General features: G+C 38.3%; 1 protein-coding gene and 2 long non-coding RNA genes across 10 annotated transcripts in view; 1 reads left to right on the forward strand and 2 right to left on the reverse strand.

Moving 5' to 3' along the window:
* The window catches only part of LOC106491899 (uncharacterized), a 29,192-nt gene extending 26,859 nt beyond the window's left edge, over nt 1–2,333 (forward strand). Inside the window, exon 3 of the long non-coding RNA XR_010884240.1 lies at nt 2,176–2,333. This is a non-coding gene — a long non-coding RNA (uncharacterized lncRNA). The remainder of the gene's footprint in view (nt 1–2,175) is intronic.
* LOC106491898 (uncharacterized) lies at nt 127–6,052 on the reverse strand. The gene is made up of 3 exons (XR_001293823.1): nt 5,994–6,052; nt 2,875–2,919; nt 127–458 (listed from the first exon to the last, which is right to left on the reverse strand). It is a non-coding gene; the product is annotated as an uncharacterized lncRNA (long non-coding RNA).
* A 1,828-nt stretch (nt 6,053–7,880) lies between these two features.
* ALB (albumin) overlaps nt 7,881–18,111 on the reverse strand; it is a 45,098-nt gene continuing 34,867 nt past the window's right edge. For all 8 annotated transcript variants that reach the window (XM_067297490.1, XM_067297487.1, XM_067297489.1 and 5 more), the window contains 11 exons: nt 17,280–17,412; nt 16,153–16,250; nt 14,953–15,082; nt 13,807–14,021; nt 13,084–13,216; nt 11,132–11,229; nt 10,826–10,964; nt 10,091–10,314; nt 9,404–9,536; nt 8,311–8,367; nt 7,881–8,070 (listed from right to left, as the gene is read on the reverse strand). In XM_067297490.1, coding sequence (XP_067153591.1) covers nt 8,317–8,367; nt 9,404–9,536; nt 10,091–10,314; nt 10,826–10,964; nt 11,132–11,229; nt 13,084–13,216; nt 13,807–14,021; nt 14,953–15,082; nt 16,153–16,250; nt 17,280–17,412 — 1,354 coding nt within the window. In that variant the 3' untranslated portion in view covers nt 7,881–8,070; nt 8,311–8,316. The remainder of the gene's footprint in view (nt 8,071–8,310; nt 8,368–9,403; nt 9,537–10,090; nt 10,315–10,825; nt 10,965–11,131; nt 11,230–13,083; nt 13,217–13,806; nt 14,022–14,952; nt 15,083–16,152; nt 16,251–17,279; nt 17,413–18,111) is intronic.

An 18,111-nucleotide genomic window follows, 5' to 3' on the forward strand; every position in this document is an offset into this window, starting at 1 on the left:
TATTGAAATTTAAAAATACAGAAGATGTTTCTGAAAATTTTTTTCTTTTAAATCTTTTTGAATTAAAAATTTTAATTTTTTTGAATGAAAAAAGATTGATGTCATTTGACAGAAGTGGGTAAAAGAATCAAAGGTTTGAAATGTGTGTGCAACTTTTTCTAAGCACACACTAGTTTTTCTTCAAGCTGTCCTATTCTGCCTAACTAACAGTATTTATCCAATAAAAAATCATCAATTTGCTTACTGTTCCAGCAATGACACTCTGTTATCCTGGTATTGCTTGCACAGCATGCGGGGATCTAGGCTCTGGTACGGCAGAATGAAATCTTCATTGAGAGCTTTGAATGTTAGGAAGTACCGATTCGTTCTGGGGTCGGCTTTACCACAGCAGTCAGCCATAGCACCATGCGCTTCATGAAGTTTTTCCGTCTGACAGATTCTATCCGAGAAACAGTGAGCTGTCAGAAAAAGTATCAGCAGGGAAGAGCGTCACAATTATGGGACTGTACAGAAAGTCTAATGTACAATTGTATCAATGTAGATTTTTGGTTTTATATATATATATTTATATAAACAAATAAAGAAAAAGTGCTAGTTGGTTTGTTTTGTTTTGTTTTGTTTTTTTAACTTTGGGGACAGATTCTCAGTGCCTGTTAGTCAGTCTGGACTGGCTAGAAATGGAGCTATAATCCATGTTAGTTTCCTACCAGTGGTTTCAAACACTCTGCTGTCTCCACGCTGTCAAGCGCACAAGTATGCGAGATCATCGATGCTTTTCATCTGTTGAGCTACGCTTTTGTTAACGCGCTTCTGGAGATACTGAGAAAAGCGCGATCAGGGCCCTGAAACAGGACGTACATTGTTAAACAGAGGCACGTTTCTCCCTTTCGGGGACTCTGACTTCTGGTTTCTGGCAACTCTCTGCAGGGACTGAGCTGAGAGACAACGGTTAAATACAAGGTGCTTAGCAAAGCCATTGGGACTAAAATTTCCAAGGGACTTTGATGCTGTTACACACAATTTCATGAGGAAACTTCTAGCAGCATGAATTATTCATTCAAATGATACAACATGGTGCCATAAATTTGTGTCCTTTCTAGTGCATTTCTCTTTCTAGCGAGTTATCTCAGTCTTTGTTTTCCTATCCAAAACTGTGTGTTGACTATAAATACTTCAGATGAGGACTCCTTCCTGCGTGCTCCCCCCTGCTTGAATCTGAGAGGCTCCTAGGTACTTTACACTTATTTTCATTGTTAATAATAACCAGAAATAATGGTCATGTGATGTATTTTTCTGGAATCTCTATGCATTCCCTTCATTCCTCAAATCTGTCAGTTAGGATTAACAATCTCAGAAGAGACAACATGTCCTGTCCCCGGTTGTTCTCCCCATCACAGAGGGGCTATCTGTTGCTCAGGTACCCAAGGTCCTATCATACATGCCGTAGAGGGCTGTGTTGCTGGAAGTTTAGCCAGTAATTTTGTGGATGTATAAGGTGGCAACCACTTCTGGATGCAAGCGAGCTTTAGGTATTTCTTTCTGAGTTTGATATTTGCTAAAGCACAAGCATCTATCAAAGGAAAAAATATAAATGAAATAAGAAACATTAAACTGATGATTCACTTACACTGCTTTAAAACTCTCTTCCTGTAAATTTTTGAACTGATGGACAAGCTCACTTCTGTACTCTAGGGAACAAAGTAAGGAGCAATGGGGCTTAGCTCTGCAGTTGCTGTGGAGAGATGTTGTGTGCATGTGATGCTTCTTTTCGGCATGTACTACAGGACCTGGGTTGCAATTTTCAAAAATGTCAGTGTTTTGTCAGCTCTTGAAGGAAGTGTCACCTTTGCCTTCAGCTGGAAGAGTCCAAGCCCATTTAAAGTATTTCATAATATGTCATCCTTTGACTGCCTAGTTCCAGGGTATTTGTGTTTGATAACTCCGTGTCCTTAAGGCTTCTTCAGGTCCCTTGAGCTCTGTGGTGTCTCAACGTGTGCACATTTGTCTGGAAAAGCTCAATCCCACCCTTACAATGTTTCTAATTCAGGTTTAGGAAGTAAATTGTCTAAGTCAGGACATACTACCTACAAGTACTGATTTTCACTGTTTTAGCCAACAGTGTAAAATAAATTAATATAGCCACTGTTTGTTTGGAAAACATTTTTCATTTTGCAGGACCTGAAAATAGAGAACAGCTGGTGGGATTCTGGTTACATTTGAGGCAAGTCACCAGTGTCAAACCTCTGTAAGACACGGGATCAGCTGGAAGCTTTTGATTTGTCCCACATACAGTGAATGAGAGTTTCAAGAAGATATTTCTTTGCGGACAGCAATGTGCATCAATATGTAAATTATAACTCATTTACCTACCATTCATGAAAAATTTTTCAGTACCTAGACTGTAGCTGTTAGAACTTGTCAGATAATGAGGAGTCCCACAAACTGAATAATGACACTTAAAATGACTGTATTCTGGGATTTTGTTGATTTCCACAGACAGTTAATTTTTTTTTACTTAAAAGGGTATTTTGTGTATAAGCAGTGAATGTTCAATTGAAAATGAAAAGATTTTAAATTTTCACTCAGAAAGATTTGTTTCGTGGTTTTTGTTTTGTTTGTAAAGAGAATCTTTAAAGAAGTGCAGCTTTTTCCCGTAAAGAAAATACTAAAATGAATAAATAAAAACTCAACGTTTAATTCAAAGCTTGTCATAGACAGGATTTTGCACATACTTCAGTGGGCTGCAAATTAGGGCATTTTGCTTCATGCCCATTACAAAATTATGTGAAACAAACTCCAACAAGTCATTGACACAGCTGCAAAGCTTGTAAGGACATAACATGAAGGAAAACAATTCAGCTAGAATGTTCTTACCAGCATCTTTAGCAAATCTTCTCTGATTTCTGCATGTAGCAAAAGCTAAAAAAAAAAAAAAAAAAAAAAAAAAAAAGGAGAGAGAGAGAGAGAGAGAAAGAGAGGAAATTAAGCCATCCATTTCATAACTGTGTATTACTTACAGGTGTAGATTATGCAAGGGAGCTAGGAAACAAAGAAGACAGAAGGCAATGAAATTATTTATATTCTATTCCCAAGCAGTTTCTGTAAATGATTAACCATACAGATGTAAATTGCCTTAAATTTCTATCAGAATCGGGGAAGGCTCCCAAACTGGACCGACCCTTGCCAAAATGAAATGTGACAAAATTCTTTATTAGGTTTTGGATTTTGACCTGACAGTTATGAAAAGACCTTATGCATTTACATTTATGCTTTGCCCAGATAGATAAGACATTTTCTAAATTCAAATTAGGCTACAAGATCTTCCAGTAAAATGAAATTTGGTTTAATCCTCTAACTGTGCTGTCCTTTTTATTTTTTTTGGAGACAATTTGTTGAAAGTGATCTGGTTTGGTATTGGCAAGTGATGGCTCAGGCAGAGCTGAAAATGATGTTCATAATTCATTTAGGATTGTAAATCACTTCCAAAGAAAGAAATAAGAGAGTTTCATTTTTGTTCGTGAAGCAGCCCAAAACAGACAGAATGCACTTGTGAATAGGGTTCAATAGTTGCATACTGTTAGATTTGGCAGATTTAAAGGATCCACTGCTGAAGCCAAAGGAAAATTCAGGGCACTTTAATCCCAGTACCACTGACATGTAATAGCTTTACGCTAGTTAAAATGCAATTTAGTAGTGCTGATTTGCAGAAAAGTCACTCTTGGATCTTTAGGCAAAAATAATAATAAACCAAGGATCAGAAACCATCAGAAAAAAGTGCAGTCATTCGGACAGCATTGATGACTAAACTGTACCGTGCTCGTAATTAATACAAAAAGCACAATAACTTCTGGGCAGCAAGTCCAATGATACCCTTAGTAGGGGGTAAGAGAGAACAGCCTCTGGGCAGTCTAATAGCTTACAAAGATTTAGGTTAAGAAAACATACGCTCTCGGGTGGGGTGGATGGACCCTTTTGTACAGCTTATAAGGCCCCCCACACCACATGTGCCTTTGATTTGATGCAGTCGTAGCACAACAAAGGCTTCGTAGCATGGATCTGAGAGCAGAAAGGGGCTAAACAGCTGGGTAACCAAGAGGAATCTTTCAGGAACCCACGAACCCACCCAAATCCACTGTCTGTTACCAAGTGCCCAGAGACACTCCACTGTATTTCTGGTAGTGCTGAGCACTGTGAGGTCTACATCATAAGGTAGTGTGGAGGACTGGAAGAACTTTATAGTTACCTGATAATTTATCTATCTATCTATCTGCTTCATCACAAACTGGATATAAATGTTTCCAAAGATCAGAATGTTCTCAGATTTTCCCATGAAAGCTGAAGGCTTGAAGGAATCCCTGTACATTAAGATTGTAGCTAGTGGTTTTCTTATAAGAGACACTCCAGAGCCATAATATGAACCCCCAGCTCCCGAATACCAAGACAGAGTAACTTGGGTCAAGAAGTCAAGATGTTCCATTAACCTTAGAGAAACCATAAGAAATTAGAAGTAACATGGAAAAGCTATGACCAAGAGGTGACCACACTTTCTAGGGATGCCCTTAAAAAGACTGCTACCAATACTCCCCGTTTTAAAAGATTTAATAACCACTGTTTTAAAAGAGATTGGAAACCATGCTTATAGATAACTGTCACGTTATGATTCAGGATACAGGTAGGGAGAGGAGGAGGTGGAAAAAAAAGAATTAGGTCTGAACATAATAAGCAGTTTTGGGCAGGTGAGAGGGGGAGCTGATGGGTGTAGATGATGGGTGTCAGGTGAAGGAATTAAAGACTGAGGCAGAAAGCAGAAGGAAATGGATGTAGCTCATTACCCTTTCACACAAGGAGCAGGAAAAGCTTTGTTTTCTAACCGGCTAAAAGAAAAGTAGAATTTCTAACTTCTGGATTTGGCTGTTATTCTGAAAACTTTGGTATCTGCAGGAAGAGCTTCTTTGACCAGCAATGGTAGGTTTTCCATGTGTTATGAATTAGTGATTTGTGTTTGTTTGAGATTTTTTTCTGTCATAGGGTGGGATATCTAAATATAGTAAATGGATTAATTTAGAGGAGTTAGGCCTGAAGAGGTGTGTGTTAATTAGTGGAAGTGGCTGGTGCTGTCAGTACTGTCTTTCATATAAAGGATGGGTGTGAGCTCCTATCAGGATTTTTCTAAAAATTGGACAACTCAATTCACAGGCATATGTTTTGTGATAACTGGAAGTTCACTGTTCACTGCTTTGCTAGACTTCATAGCAAGTCTATAGAAAGGAGAGATGTGTTGTATAAAAAAAGTGAAAATGGAGAAAGCAAAAATTAGTCTGCACGTGACTGCAGGGTTACAGTAGATCACGAAAAACTGTTACAAAGTATGAGTTGATGATGCTGTGCCGTAACGAGAAAGCCTCAAATGGGGCTTACAAACCGCACCAGATTGCAAAGCATGTAATCCTCTGTATTACTCAGCACGACTAAAGCTTCATTGTTTCAGGTTGTTATTTATTACCAGTTACTTTTACTTAACTGGGACTCTTCGGTTTCTTCAGGGCACATCATGTACCAGCAAAACTGCTAAGTGAATTGTCACAGTAAAACAGCACAGGAAATGCATTGTACAACACTGCTCTGGCTGGTTGAACAGGCTGTAGCAAACTCCGTTGTTTATAAGCAAGGAGCCAGGTCTTCAAAAAAACATGCCATTGACTTTAAATCGGTGTACTGTTCCTCCCTTGAAAATTCAGGAATATTTCTGTAGTCTTCTGTGAGTTTTGGGGGCTGGTATCTTTGATAGAAAGGACAAGAAAACTAAAAATCTCATGAAAACATCTGTCTACAGAAGCCGTTGCATGAAAACAAATTGCAGGTGTCATACCAAGATTTAGCATAACAGTTGGCCTTTCTGAAATTTGGAGTAATCATTCAGGTTTGATAGCAGAAATTTAAATATGTTCCAGAAAATAGCTGAAGGATTCCCTACCTCTTTAGGGGACACTTACGTGGTTAAAGAATACTTTTGTACCAGTGTGGTCTTAGCCAGAGCTGCAGGTGTGCTTACTTCTCTGCCTTCTGAACTCAGACTCTACAAGGGAAAGAGGGAAGTCATCTCATTACAAAAAAAAACTGAACCAAGCAAACAAAAACATGTCAGCTGAGGAAACCCACAGCCCAAAGGGAGCCCAGGAAGACTTTTCATCACGGGAGCAAAAGTTGTTAAGGAAGCTCCCTTCAAAGCCACATCGCCACTGGGGCTTGAGATACTACTATAAATGCTGTAGCTCAGCTGCAAGGATCTGTCATTCTGTAAACTGAAAGGCACTGTCACGTGCAAGAGTGCAATACATGGATTCCTGTGACTGGTAGAAATGGCTTCTTTTTTTTCCCTTCCATTCTGTTCTGATATTTTGGTAGGTTGATATTTCACTCTACTCTGCTCCTTGACTCATTACTCTTTTCAGCATTGAAAGATACAGCCTGGAAATCATCTGTATATGAATTCTTTATCTCTTTGGAGCCAGCAAATTACAAAAGTGTTAATTATAAACACATTTTTGGTCTCTGCATCTTAACTGAATCCTTAATTTAAGGTGCTTTGTATGTGGAATTATTCAATCTGTAGTCTGAGAAAGAGCAATTGAAGAGGCATACTAGAGTTGACAGCAATCAAACTAGCACATGTAAGAATTGTAATGTGAGATGGCCTGGGTTTCAGCAAAGATTGGAAAACCAAGGAGAAACCCACACAGACATATATGCAGGTAGCATATACATCACAGATGCAGCTAGCAGCGACTTCAATGCTTCAGAACTTTTTCCCAGAGCAAGCTTGACTTGTTCTAATTAAATGCAAAGGCACTGTCCTAGAGCAGGCTAGTCTTAGCTGTAGTGAACAACTACCAGCTTTTTGGATGGTGAATTACATAATGTGAATGGCCTTTCTGATGGCTGTTTGTACTTCCATAAATTAGGGAAAAGCAACAAATATTGAGCAATAAAAGAAAAATGTGCCTGTGACCGATTAACGATTCTTGCTCAAGTTGGCAAAACATTAAATCTTTAGCAAGATGTTTGTTACTTCCTTGAAGTCATATAAATTCTTCTGCAATAATGCATAACTGTGACTTAGAGTGATCAGAAGATCAAAATTTTCAACCGTATTAAGATTCGTGATTCTTTCTTTTAAATTTTCAACCCCATTGGCCCATGTCTCTGAATGTTTCATTCTGAGCATATTTCTACAGTTTTGCAGAAGATTGATCATTTATGAACTGCAGAACTCATGAAGAGTTTCAAGGCCAAGAAAAGTACCCATATGAAATGTCTTAGTACAGAAAGGCTCTGAATAAAAATATCAGCCCTCATTCTGGTGTAGTAGACCTGTTTTTCTGTGTTCATGGACTGAAACTAAGTATGTACTAGGAAATTACAGTGCTTTAGTGGCATGGAACCCAAAAATTTCTCTGTTAGGAAGTTCCTGCAATGAAGGGCATGATTTAGACTGTAGGCTTCTCAAGAGGCTTTCTATAAAATCAAAAGCTCTTTAAAAAGAACTGAAGACATAAACAGAAGTGGCTAAAACCAGATCTGTTTGCAACTCTTCACAAGATAAGAGATACTTGAGTCTTGGCTGATGTAAAAGATCCTTTTTTTCTTTTTAAGGGCAAGTTGCTTGTCACTTTATTCAGATGGAACAGTTCCTTTGAACATTCTTTTACTATATAAATAAAATTGTTGAAGTAAAAGAGCAAAATGTTCCTGTAATTGAGTCAGTGTATTAAAATCAGATTAAATCATTATGTTGTCCATAAATACACTGCTATAGCAGCACCATAGGGAATACTGCAGATTTTTGCCTTATGATAGTCATCAGCAGACGAGGACAGATGCAGATTTATTAAGCTTTTATTTATTATTCATTTTTTCAAAGTAATAGAATTGAAAAGTTTCTGGAAAAGCATGTGGTTTGACAAAACACTGAAGATTTATGAAACAGTCATTCAATACCAAGGAAAAAAGGTCATGGGCAGGAGAAGTTGCACAGAAACATTTTATCTTCTTATTTTCCCCACTGGCAACCTAGAAGGGAGAAATTAAAAGGATTATTTTGCAGAACATTAGCATGCCGCTACAAGTGCAGCTTTCTGTATGCTATATCATTATATGCAGATGGTAAACCGTACAAAAGAAAAAGCAAACATCTAGTGGTTAAAGGGAAGGTAGATGATTATTTGCTCTGAAACAACTAAATATGTGGGAAGGTGAGCAGGGAGGGATAGATAAATGTCCCAATATATACATATTTTTGCTGTTACCTACCGAGTATTAAGCTCCAATTCCTAATGTGGCTCTGCTCTGGACTATTAGGTTTGCACCCTAGAAAAAGGAATACAAGCATTTGTGAGAGAGAGAGAAAGAGAATCAAAGAGAGTAAAGTACATAGTGCTTGAGCATGGACCTTTCATAAATCTTAAATCTTGTGTCCGTGTTACAGATCAAATGATAGTTGTAACTACTTTCTAAATTTAAAAGCTGTGCACTCCTGTATGTTGGATATTCTTCAATCTTGCAAAGGTAGAAAATAAGTTTTTTAGAGTGAGTTCTAAGTAATTTGTTCCAATGTCTTCCTAATATACTTACCTATGTAATAGTTGGGTTATAAATGAAAAAGGAGTCAATGGATAAGCAGTTTACGATATCGCTAATACAGAATCTTCAATATTTCAAATGATAATGATTTGCTCTTTGGAAACTGACACTTACACTTCCTGCAAATGCTTGGAGCCTGCTCAGCAATATGGCTACAGATGAGCTGTTCCTGTGATTACTTTAGGAAACAGCAAATGTCAAATGAATGAACATGTTTGTAGTTAACTGGTTTGAAAAAAATGGAATGACTGTTCATAGGACATAATCAGCTAGACTTGCCCTGCCAATGTATCTATATTTGCTAGAACTCTGTGATAATTCACCCAGATGCACTCTTCACTGGTAATCCTTAGTGCCCTAGAAGAATCTGTAGCCCAAAAGGAAGTTTATGTGTGTTAGAGATTTAGTTTCAGTTCTACACATATATTTTTCAACTACAGTTTGTAGAATCTCCATCCTCGGAGATGCTCAGAACCCTACTGGACAAGGCCCTGAGCAACATCCTCTAACCTAGAACTAAGTCCTACTTTGAGCAGAGGATGGGACTAGAAGATCTCCAACATCACTTCCAAATGAAATTATTCTATGACTACAATCTGAGTGTAAATCAAGATATATGTCATGTTCTATAGGCAAATTTATTGCAAGGGCACATGGACAAGCAGCCATTGTGGTTTGCAGAACCACTTAATGCATGGTTTCCTATTGATTGTCCTGCGCATATATATATATATTTTTTTTTAATAAGGGAGATAAGAAATACCTCTTCCCCAAAGCATGTCTCAATGTCTGATTGCTTGCAGCACTTGTCTACCATGGCAATGAAACCATCAGCAATTGTCTTTATTTGTTCTTCTGTCATCTGGGGCTTGCGTTTGATGAGGTTAACAAGCAATCTGTAAAGAAAGCCACAATATGCAATTAATGCTACCTGCTGTTGTTTGATTTCCCAATTTGTAATATCCCATTCTATGCAGAAATGGATCATTTCTGAGGCTTTCTGTCATGCCTAGAGGAGCCTATGTCTGTCTGTGACTCCAAACTCCCTGTTTTCCAGAATCACCTTTTCCTTTTATTTATTTATTTATGTATTTATTTATTTATTTATTGCTGCAGTTACAGGTGGGAAAGCCTTACCAAAATGATCTGTATGATGTCTCAATTAAGTACACCCTACGGCTTAAACTGGCAGTGGACCTACATAAACCTGATCAGCTGGGACATGGATTTCACTGGAAGAAAATGCCTTATTTTGTCTCTCCAACTATATGATGTTATGCACTGGCAAGCTCAGTACAAACATATAATTCCATCCAGTATTCTCTCTTTCCACTGAAGTCCCTGTCACACAGCAAAACAGAGTTCTGGTAGCTTACTTCCTGTTCCCCAAAGAAGTGTTAAACTGCAGGAATTCTTCTACACAAATTTTTTTGTTTGTTTTTTAGCTTACTTCATGTGGTTGTCTTCCTGTTCAGCAGGAGAAGCAGTGCACAATTTTTCATCAAAGCTGAACATGTCGGGGTTAAATGCTGGAGGCACATATTTGTCATCTGTTCCCAGGGCAGTGAAACATGGCCTCCTGTAAGCATAGGAGTCACTGCAGCAGTGCGAAACGTTGTCGTTTATAGGCGTGGTCTCCTGTCTCCTGCACATATCCTGAATCACAATGCTCAGCTGAGAAAACAAAGGAAGAAGGACAAACACTAGTTACACCTTCTACAGTAATAGGAATATGTAATGCTTGTGTCACAATAGAGTAATTGGAAGTGGGAGCTCTCAGATCTAAACGTGGTCTTACAGTGATTTACTTGATATGTATTCCTGGAGTTGGGCATTTATCCTGCAAACAATTTGACCATTAAGCTAAATTAAGTAAGTACAGTTTTCTTTTAAGAGACTGTTTAGCTTTCCCAAACGCAAGTTGCCATTGATCTAATCAAACCGACTTTTGCTTTCTGGGGGAGAACAAAGTTTAGCTAAAGTTTTCACAAGCTACAGTCAGAGAGAACTACTTGGGTTCTCATGTCCATTAAAAATGATCAGGATTCAAATTATATTACGCAGACACTTAGTTTGTGGTTCATGAAAAAAATCAGTGCATCTTTACCATTGTATCAGAATTCAACATTTTTCAGAACAGAAGAAAGGTAAAAGAGGAGTAGGGAGAATTAGTGAATACACTCACATAACCCTCAGAACAAGGTAGGCGTCTGTCTTCAGGAAGCTGGCAGCACTTAGTACCAACAGATACCATTTTCTTTCCAATTTCAAGCAAGGTATCAGTTGATACCTGAGGCATTTTCTTAGTGTAGCGGATCAGAATTCTGAAAAAACATATCAAAAAGATTGTTCACATTTAAAGAATGTTTCCTACATTGAATCACTGAGCTAGAGCAGTGAAGTGAAAATAGAAGCAAAGTCCAAATAGATCTGCCCAAAGCAGGTCAGGATCATTGCTTACACTTGAAAATGCTTATTGGAAAGTACTTACGCTTTGAGGAAGTCCGGCTCACCATGGGCAGCAAGAAGATCGCAGTTTATCTTTATAACATCCTGAGTTTCTTTAATATGTTTTTTCAATTCCTCTTCCTGCAAATGAGTATCAAATTTATTACTGACATCACAGCAGGACATCCTGGTCACAATCATAGAAATATACCTTTTGGTCTCTTCTAGGTCTCATTAGCTGTTAGATAACCATTTTACAAGTCGAATCATTCTTTTAACTGAGAATCTTAAAATGTTTTGATATACAAATCCTCCCCACATCCTGTAAATTGAGCAAGTCCTTCCAGTGTGCAGTTGAAAAGTAAGGGGGGAGGTTTGTACTGCTGATATTTAGATGAGTTAGGTGTGTAGCCTAAGATTGCTGTCTGGACTTTCTCTGTAATGAATAAAGAGATTCAGCAGCTCCATGAAGGCAATCCACTGACTCCTTAGACTGATAGTTGAGATAGTGGAAATGCATCACCTTCTTGGCATGCCATGCTCAGTCACTCTCTTCACTGACTATTTGGGGAACATTGACAGTTAACTCGGGCTGCAAATCACGTTTTTAGATGACTTCGGGTTGGTGGCTCTCTGGAGCCACAGCTGCACAAGAGTGAAACTTAATGCCTGTTCTCTTGCTTCACAGCCCTAATAACTACACAATCCTTTGATCTGTCGAAAGTTGCTCGCTATTTAGAATTACTTCATGGGAGCAGTTTCCTCAAACTATGAGGAAAAACTATGGGCTAAAGCCAGCACACCGTTGTAGTCTGATCATGCCTTGCCTCCTTGGCAAACATCTCGGACCCAGAATTCTCTGGACTGCCTAAGCTCAGCAGCTGTGCTGGAGTGCATCTGCAGCTATGAACACACACACGCGCGCGCGCATCTAGCCCTCCATGCATAAGGATAAAGAAACTCCCTCCTGAGCCAGAACAGCTGCCTGCTATTCCTTTCTTTTGCATGATCTAAGTGTGTTTTCAACATATTCTATCTTAGGTTGATAGCTTCAGAGGCGAGTTAAAAGATGCATATTCTTTTACTCTTTCTAGCATCAGTGACCTTCTAATCGCTTGACATTTTCTTTATGTGCAACTTGTAAGTGTCTTTTTTTTAACCTCTAATAGTGTTTGTTTGATTTGTCTCTATTTAGTTTGTGTTGTGCTCTGTTTAAATAATGTCATCTCTGTGGCTGTCATAACAGACTGACCATTTCTGTCTGACTTGGCTGGAGCGGGGAGCACTTGATTCTCACATGAGTCTTAAGTTCTAACATAAATTCAATAAAAAAGGCAGCAACATTTTAAAATTTAGTTTAAATTAATTATCTATTGGACTTACAGCCTAGAGCATGTTTGTCTGATTCCTGTTCAGGATTTGTTTTCCCCTTTTCTAATCAGGCGAATATTTTTTTAATATAGGATTAACAACCATGAGGGCATGGTTGAGAGCATCTTCTTTCTATCTCTAGGCCAAAGCTGTCAGTAGATCAACTTCTGTTGTCATTTGGTGTGTGATTCAGTTCAAGGTAAGGACATCTAAATTTAGGAGTGTCCATGTGAGCTGGCCACGCAGGCTCCCATCATAATCAGTTAACAGCTATTCAGTATATGCAGTGGAGCCCACAGAATGATTCAGCTAACCAGCTATTAGTCTTCTCATTTAGAACAAGCTAAATCACTTCGGACAAACAGAGGCATCAGTCAGTTGAGTTGGACTAGTTTGAGATTTCATAAGGTGACCAATGACATTAATCCATGCTCTGAGAAGACTCTATATCCCTATCGTGGCCTCTGGATTGTTTCATCTCCCTTCAGAATCCCAGCTTCCCCTGAGATTAGTCTCTTGAAATGCTGCCTGTCTGCTCTTCCATTGGAGCTCCTCAATCCAACTGTTTCTTAATGGGTACCAACCAAGCACTCTAGTTACGTGCAAACAAAGCATTACACTTACAGCACTTCCATAACACTCAGCAGGATTGTCAGTTTTGCAGCACTTTTCCAGGAGCGCTTCATAGCCCTTAGCAACTCTCAGAAGCAGCTGAGTGGAGAACTCAGGGTGTCGTCTTGAGTATTCATAAACAAACCTGAAAGACAAAATCTGACAGCATTAGAGCTACCGAATAACATGCTATGTTCTTCATGCACAGAACAATAACTGATGATGACAGTTACTCGGATGGGATCAAGCAAGGTAGAAAATGAATCTTGAATGTTCATTTTGGTAGTATGCTTTGGTCATTCTATTGTCTGCCAACAGAGTGAAGGCAAGAGGAACAAAACACTTTTCCAGAATAGAATACTACTTAAGGGTGTGTTGCACACAGACATGCACAAAGCCCCTGAATAAAAGAAAGGCAGTGATAAACGCAGGTTCCATAGGTAGGACAGTGTTGAACAGGAACAGTCACAAAGCATGAATGAAAAACTAGAGCTGAATTTAGAACATTAGTCACACTGGACTTCCATTTGGTCGTCTCTTTTCTCCAAGTGCAATCGAAACACCCAAGAGGACAGTTTTCCTGTTGTAAAATGCCATAGTACAGAAAAGAGAGCAGATAATTTAAAAGAGCAGAAGGCCTGGACCTTATATTTTAACCATGGAAGATGAATTTATGCAGTGCTCATCACTTCTCTGTGTTTAAACCCAAGTGCACACGTTGTTGGCATTACTTACTCTGCCATGAATAAGGAGTGGTCAGCCTCAAAGTGTTTACACACTTCCTTGTCCTGTATGTATCTTTCAACTAGTGAAGGGAGATCTTCAGGTTTGTCATCAAAATCTGCTTCCTTAATACACTGGCCTCGTTCCATAATTGGTTTCTCACAGCAGTGTTTGATTTTACTTGAGAAAACGTCATGTTTAGAGCACATATAGTTTAAAAGCTCTGCCTGTAGAATTAAAACATTATTAGAGAAGTTATGAAATAAGAACTCAAAGTTAGATTAATTCAGCTCCACTCTCTTTCCCAGACTCTCCCCTTCTTGTTCAGGTCACCAATCTACTTATATTTCCTGAAGAAATGGTGTCTCCATAGAAAAAAGAAGTATGGGAGAGACTGACATTTCCCGTGCTTGCTGAGAACGATGTTTGCTGGTAGGAGTCTGAGAATGAGGCTCCCTCCCTGATCTTAGAAACAATGAGAAGACAAGTAGTCTGGAAAGGCAGTGAAAGTCATCGAGTGGTCTGTCACAAAGGACTCGATTCATCCTTTTAGTCCCATCATACGCCCCCTCTGATAAAGGATGCAACATTTAAAAAACCCAAAGTGTCATAAAGCCATCCCAGGACACCAACTGTTTACAGGTTTGAGAACTATGTTTAGGTCCCAGGGAGCCAGATGATATTTAAATGAAGTTACTGTTGCAGTTTGCAAGTCTTCCCATGTGAGCTGCCCTCTAGATTTCACTGGCACTACATGAAAGCTGGAATAATAGTAGTACACATAGCAGGACTGGAAAAAAATTCTGGCCTTTTTGCCTCCGCTTCTTTTTGCTTTGTGTTCTTGGTTGTGGACTTGAAGTGAACAAATACCATCAAACAACCTCCCTGATGAATGTTTTTATTTCAAGCAAAGAAACATACTATAGTGTAAGTAATAATTCATTGTCATCATTATGATAAAGGGCTCGATCAGAACTGGTCAAAAAAACAAACTTCAGTAACAGTCAGTTAAGCTGGCTGTGGTTTTCTAGTGGCTGAGGAACTAGCCAGCAGTATTGAATACAATCGCCCTGGACTGTGAATGAACAGCTTGTAGGAATTATTGTCTTCCTAACATTTTTCAAATATGTAAATATTTTTGAAAAACAGTTAGCTTACCTTGTCATCCATGCACTCCACCATGTCCCCATCACAGCACTCTTTGTGAATATCCTTAATCTCAGCTGTAACTTTACGAAGTTCAGAGAATGGAGCCCTGGGATATTTTTGGCTAAGAAGAGCAAGTTTACTAGAAAGAAAAAGAAAAGAAAAATACATTTGATTTAAAGCTCAATATTGAACAGAAAACTTGCAAGTCATTAACGCTTACAATACTCTAAATTAGCAATGTTTGAAGGAAATATTCATCCATTCTTCTCAACTAACTTGAGCTGGCTAGAAAGAAGATACCTACCCTTGCTCTGTCACCCAATGCTCCTTTAAAGTAGACAGAAAGAGACAAGTTTGTGACTGTGTATCTGAGATGTCTACTTTAGGGGATTCTAGGGAGTGATTCATCTCCTTCTATCTGTGAAGAATCTCTAGATTACCTAGCACAGACACCCATAGTCTGAATTAAATCTTTATGTCGAAGCTAACTATATCTCATAAGGTGATCCTAGTCAATCTCAGCATATTAGACAAACCACAGAATGAAAGCAGTTCTCTGTGTTTAGGCAGGTGATCCATTAATCATTGCAACAAGTCCTTCTTAATCTTAAAAAATCTGCCTTTTGCAAGAACTGTGATTCTGCCAAGTTTGACTTTTTTACTGCTTTCAGGTTCAAACTGGCATTTTACTTTGCTGTTTACTAATATGCCTGTCACAAAAAGCTACAGGCATGGCACGGGGCACAACTTTGGCAAAAACGTAGATTAAACACACTGGAATGTCTCATTCTGAGTGACACCCTTTCAAATATCCCATACCTTCCAAAACTATCTAGAGCTAGCCATGGGAGTTAAAAGAAATGAAACTCTTTTTTTTACTAGTATTCACTATCAACTAAGAATAGACAGGTTTTCCTTTGCTTACTGTCTTTATATAGAAACATGGTCAGAACTGAATTCTATATTTAAATAAAAAGAGCTAGGCAGAGAAACCACTACAGGCACACCCTAGGTTGAAAGGTTTACCCACTAATTTCCATTTTTTTGGAGAATGGCCCTCAGGCAAAAGTACACTAGGAAGTATCTTGAGTACAGTTTTCGAGCTCTGCAGATGGAGTTGAATTATATATATGCTGATATTTTTCTCTTGAGTAGTTTCTGGTTTAGGATAATCAGCCTACTTTTTATAAAACAGTGAGTGGAACTTACTCTGCTTGGAAAACTCTCTCTCCAAACTTCTTGAGGATTCCACAAGCATATTGGTGCTTCACGCTTATTTTCTTGACTTTTTCTTTTATGACAGCTGCCTATGGTAATAGGATGCACATTGTCACATTAAATTGATTACATTTAATGGGCCAAGAAAAAAAATAATAACTGAAAATCCCACTTCATAAACACAACAGATTCTTGTCTGGTTAACTGTGAAAAGCTAAGCAGAGAATTTCTTAGTTAGCCCTAACCAGTTCACGGTCCAGCATCTAGCTTCTAGTCTACACACTTGATGGCATGGTACAGTTCTTCCACCCATCCTCCATTGCTCACCAAATATTAATTTAATTGAAACTCTGTGGCCTCAAAGGAGCGCAAGCCGTCTTTCAAAGCATCACAGTGACCACGTGGAAGTCACTGGGACTGAGTATGAGACAAAGTAAAAATTTGGCTCCTGCCATCTTGAAGTTTAATAAGAAATCTTGGCTACAGTTCCCTGAAAAGCAAAGGTGTGTGGAAGTTACCTGATACTGAGCCATATGGCTAACACATGATTAATCCTGACCCTTCTATGCAAGTTCTTAATGCAAAGATTTGCCTGAAGAGGCAGATTTTACCCATTTCTCACTTTTTCTTCTCCATTTGCTTGGGCAAGGAATAGGGGAAGAATAGGAGGGAACTCTGGAGATTGGCATACCAGGCTGCAAAGTGAGATCTCACTACAGTCCTAGCCCCAGATGAAAAACCCTGAGTGCTACATGTTATTTGGATTCAGCACGTGTGCACAATACTCATAACTGCCTGATACTGTATTAGCAAAGGGACAAAAAGGTAAGCTTCATTACACTTTGGCTTTGATACTTTCCTTTTTCACTTAAAAAAAAAAAAATCAAAATGTGAATTTTTTGACCGTCTTAGTTGCTGCAAAGCCATAGACAAATGGTTACTGAAAACCACCATGGGAAAGAAAGCACAATTTGTTTTGGAACTATAAACCATGATTTGACATTGGCCTTTTAAAATCACTTTTAAACTTAAACAGAATTGCTGCCAAGATCAAAAGAGATCTTTATGTAGCAGACCAGAATGCTATGTTTTTACCCAAAGTGAAAAATCTGATCTACCTTTTCGTCCAAGCAAGTACCGACATCACTCTCTTTGCAACAGCTTTGAAGTGCATGTTCATAATCAGCAGCCAGACCAAGGATTGCAGGGGCATACAGGAAAGGGTTTCTTCTTGCAACAGAATAGACGAAACTGTAAGAAAAAGGAAGACATAAGTAGCGTATTCCAACAACAATAAATGGCATCAAATCTCTGTATGGTTTCTCCAACTTTTATTTCTAGTTTAGAAATTTAACCTAGTTTTCCAACATACTGCCTACTAATGGTAAATGCTGTGCTAAATCTTAGTGTTTTCAAAGCAGAACTTAGTAACAGTGACAGAAGGATGAACTCCCTATATCTTCAACCACTTAGTTTGATTTTATATATGTTTTTTTAAAAGCATTGTCAAATATTTGCAAATTTTGATTTTGAGAGTGAAAAATTCATCAAAGTCCATTTTCTCAATATTTTATTGCCAAATTATATTCTCTTTATTGTCATCTTTTTTCACATCCTTTCCAATTACAATGGGGAAGGGGAGGCAGAAGCTGGAGCAAGTAAATTATTAAATCAATAGTGGAAACGCTGTGGTTTTCCAGGGGTGTTTTTGGAAAAAAAAATCCCATAGTTCCAGGGAGTTTTTTTAGCAAAAAAACAACAACAGCAAAAACAAAAATAAAGATTTACCTATAAAAAATGTGATTTTTTTTTAAACTGAGCTTTGAGTGGAGAAAACTATTCTAGCACGGAATGAAAATATATGATGAGAGTTTTGGATATTTAATGATTGACTAGCTGTTTTATCCATGCAGATAAGAGATTGCATGTTTTTTCAAATGTTCTGTATGT

The sequence above is a fragment of the Apteryx mantelli genome, chromosome 5 (assembly GCF_036417845.1).
Source record: "Apteryx mantelli isolate bAptMan1 chromosome 5, bAptMan1.hap1, whole genome shotgun sequence".
Taxonomy (NCBI): domain Eukaryota; kingdom Metazoa; phylum Chordata; class Aves; order Apterygiformes; family Apterygidae; genus Apteryx; species Apteryx mantelli.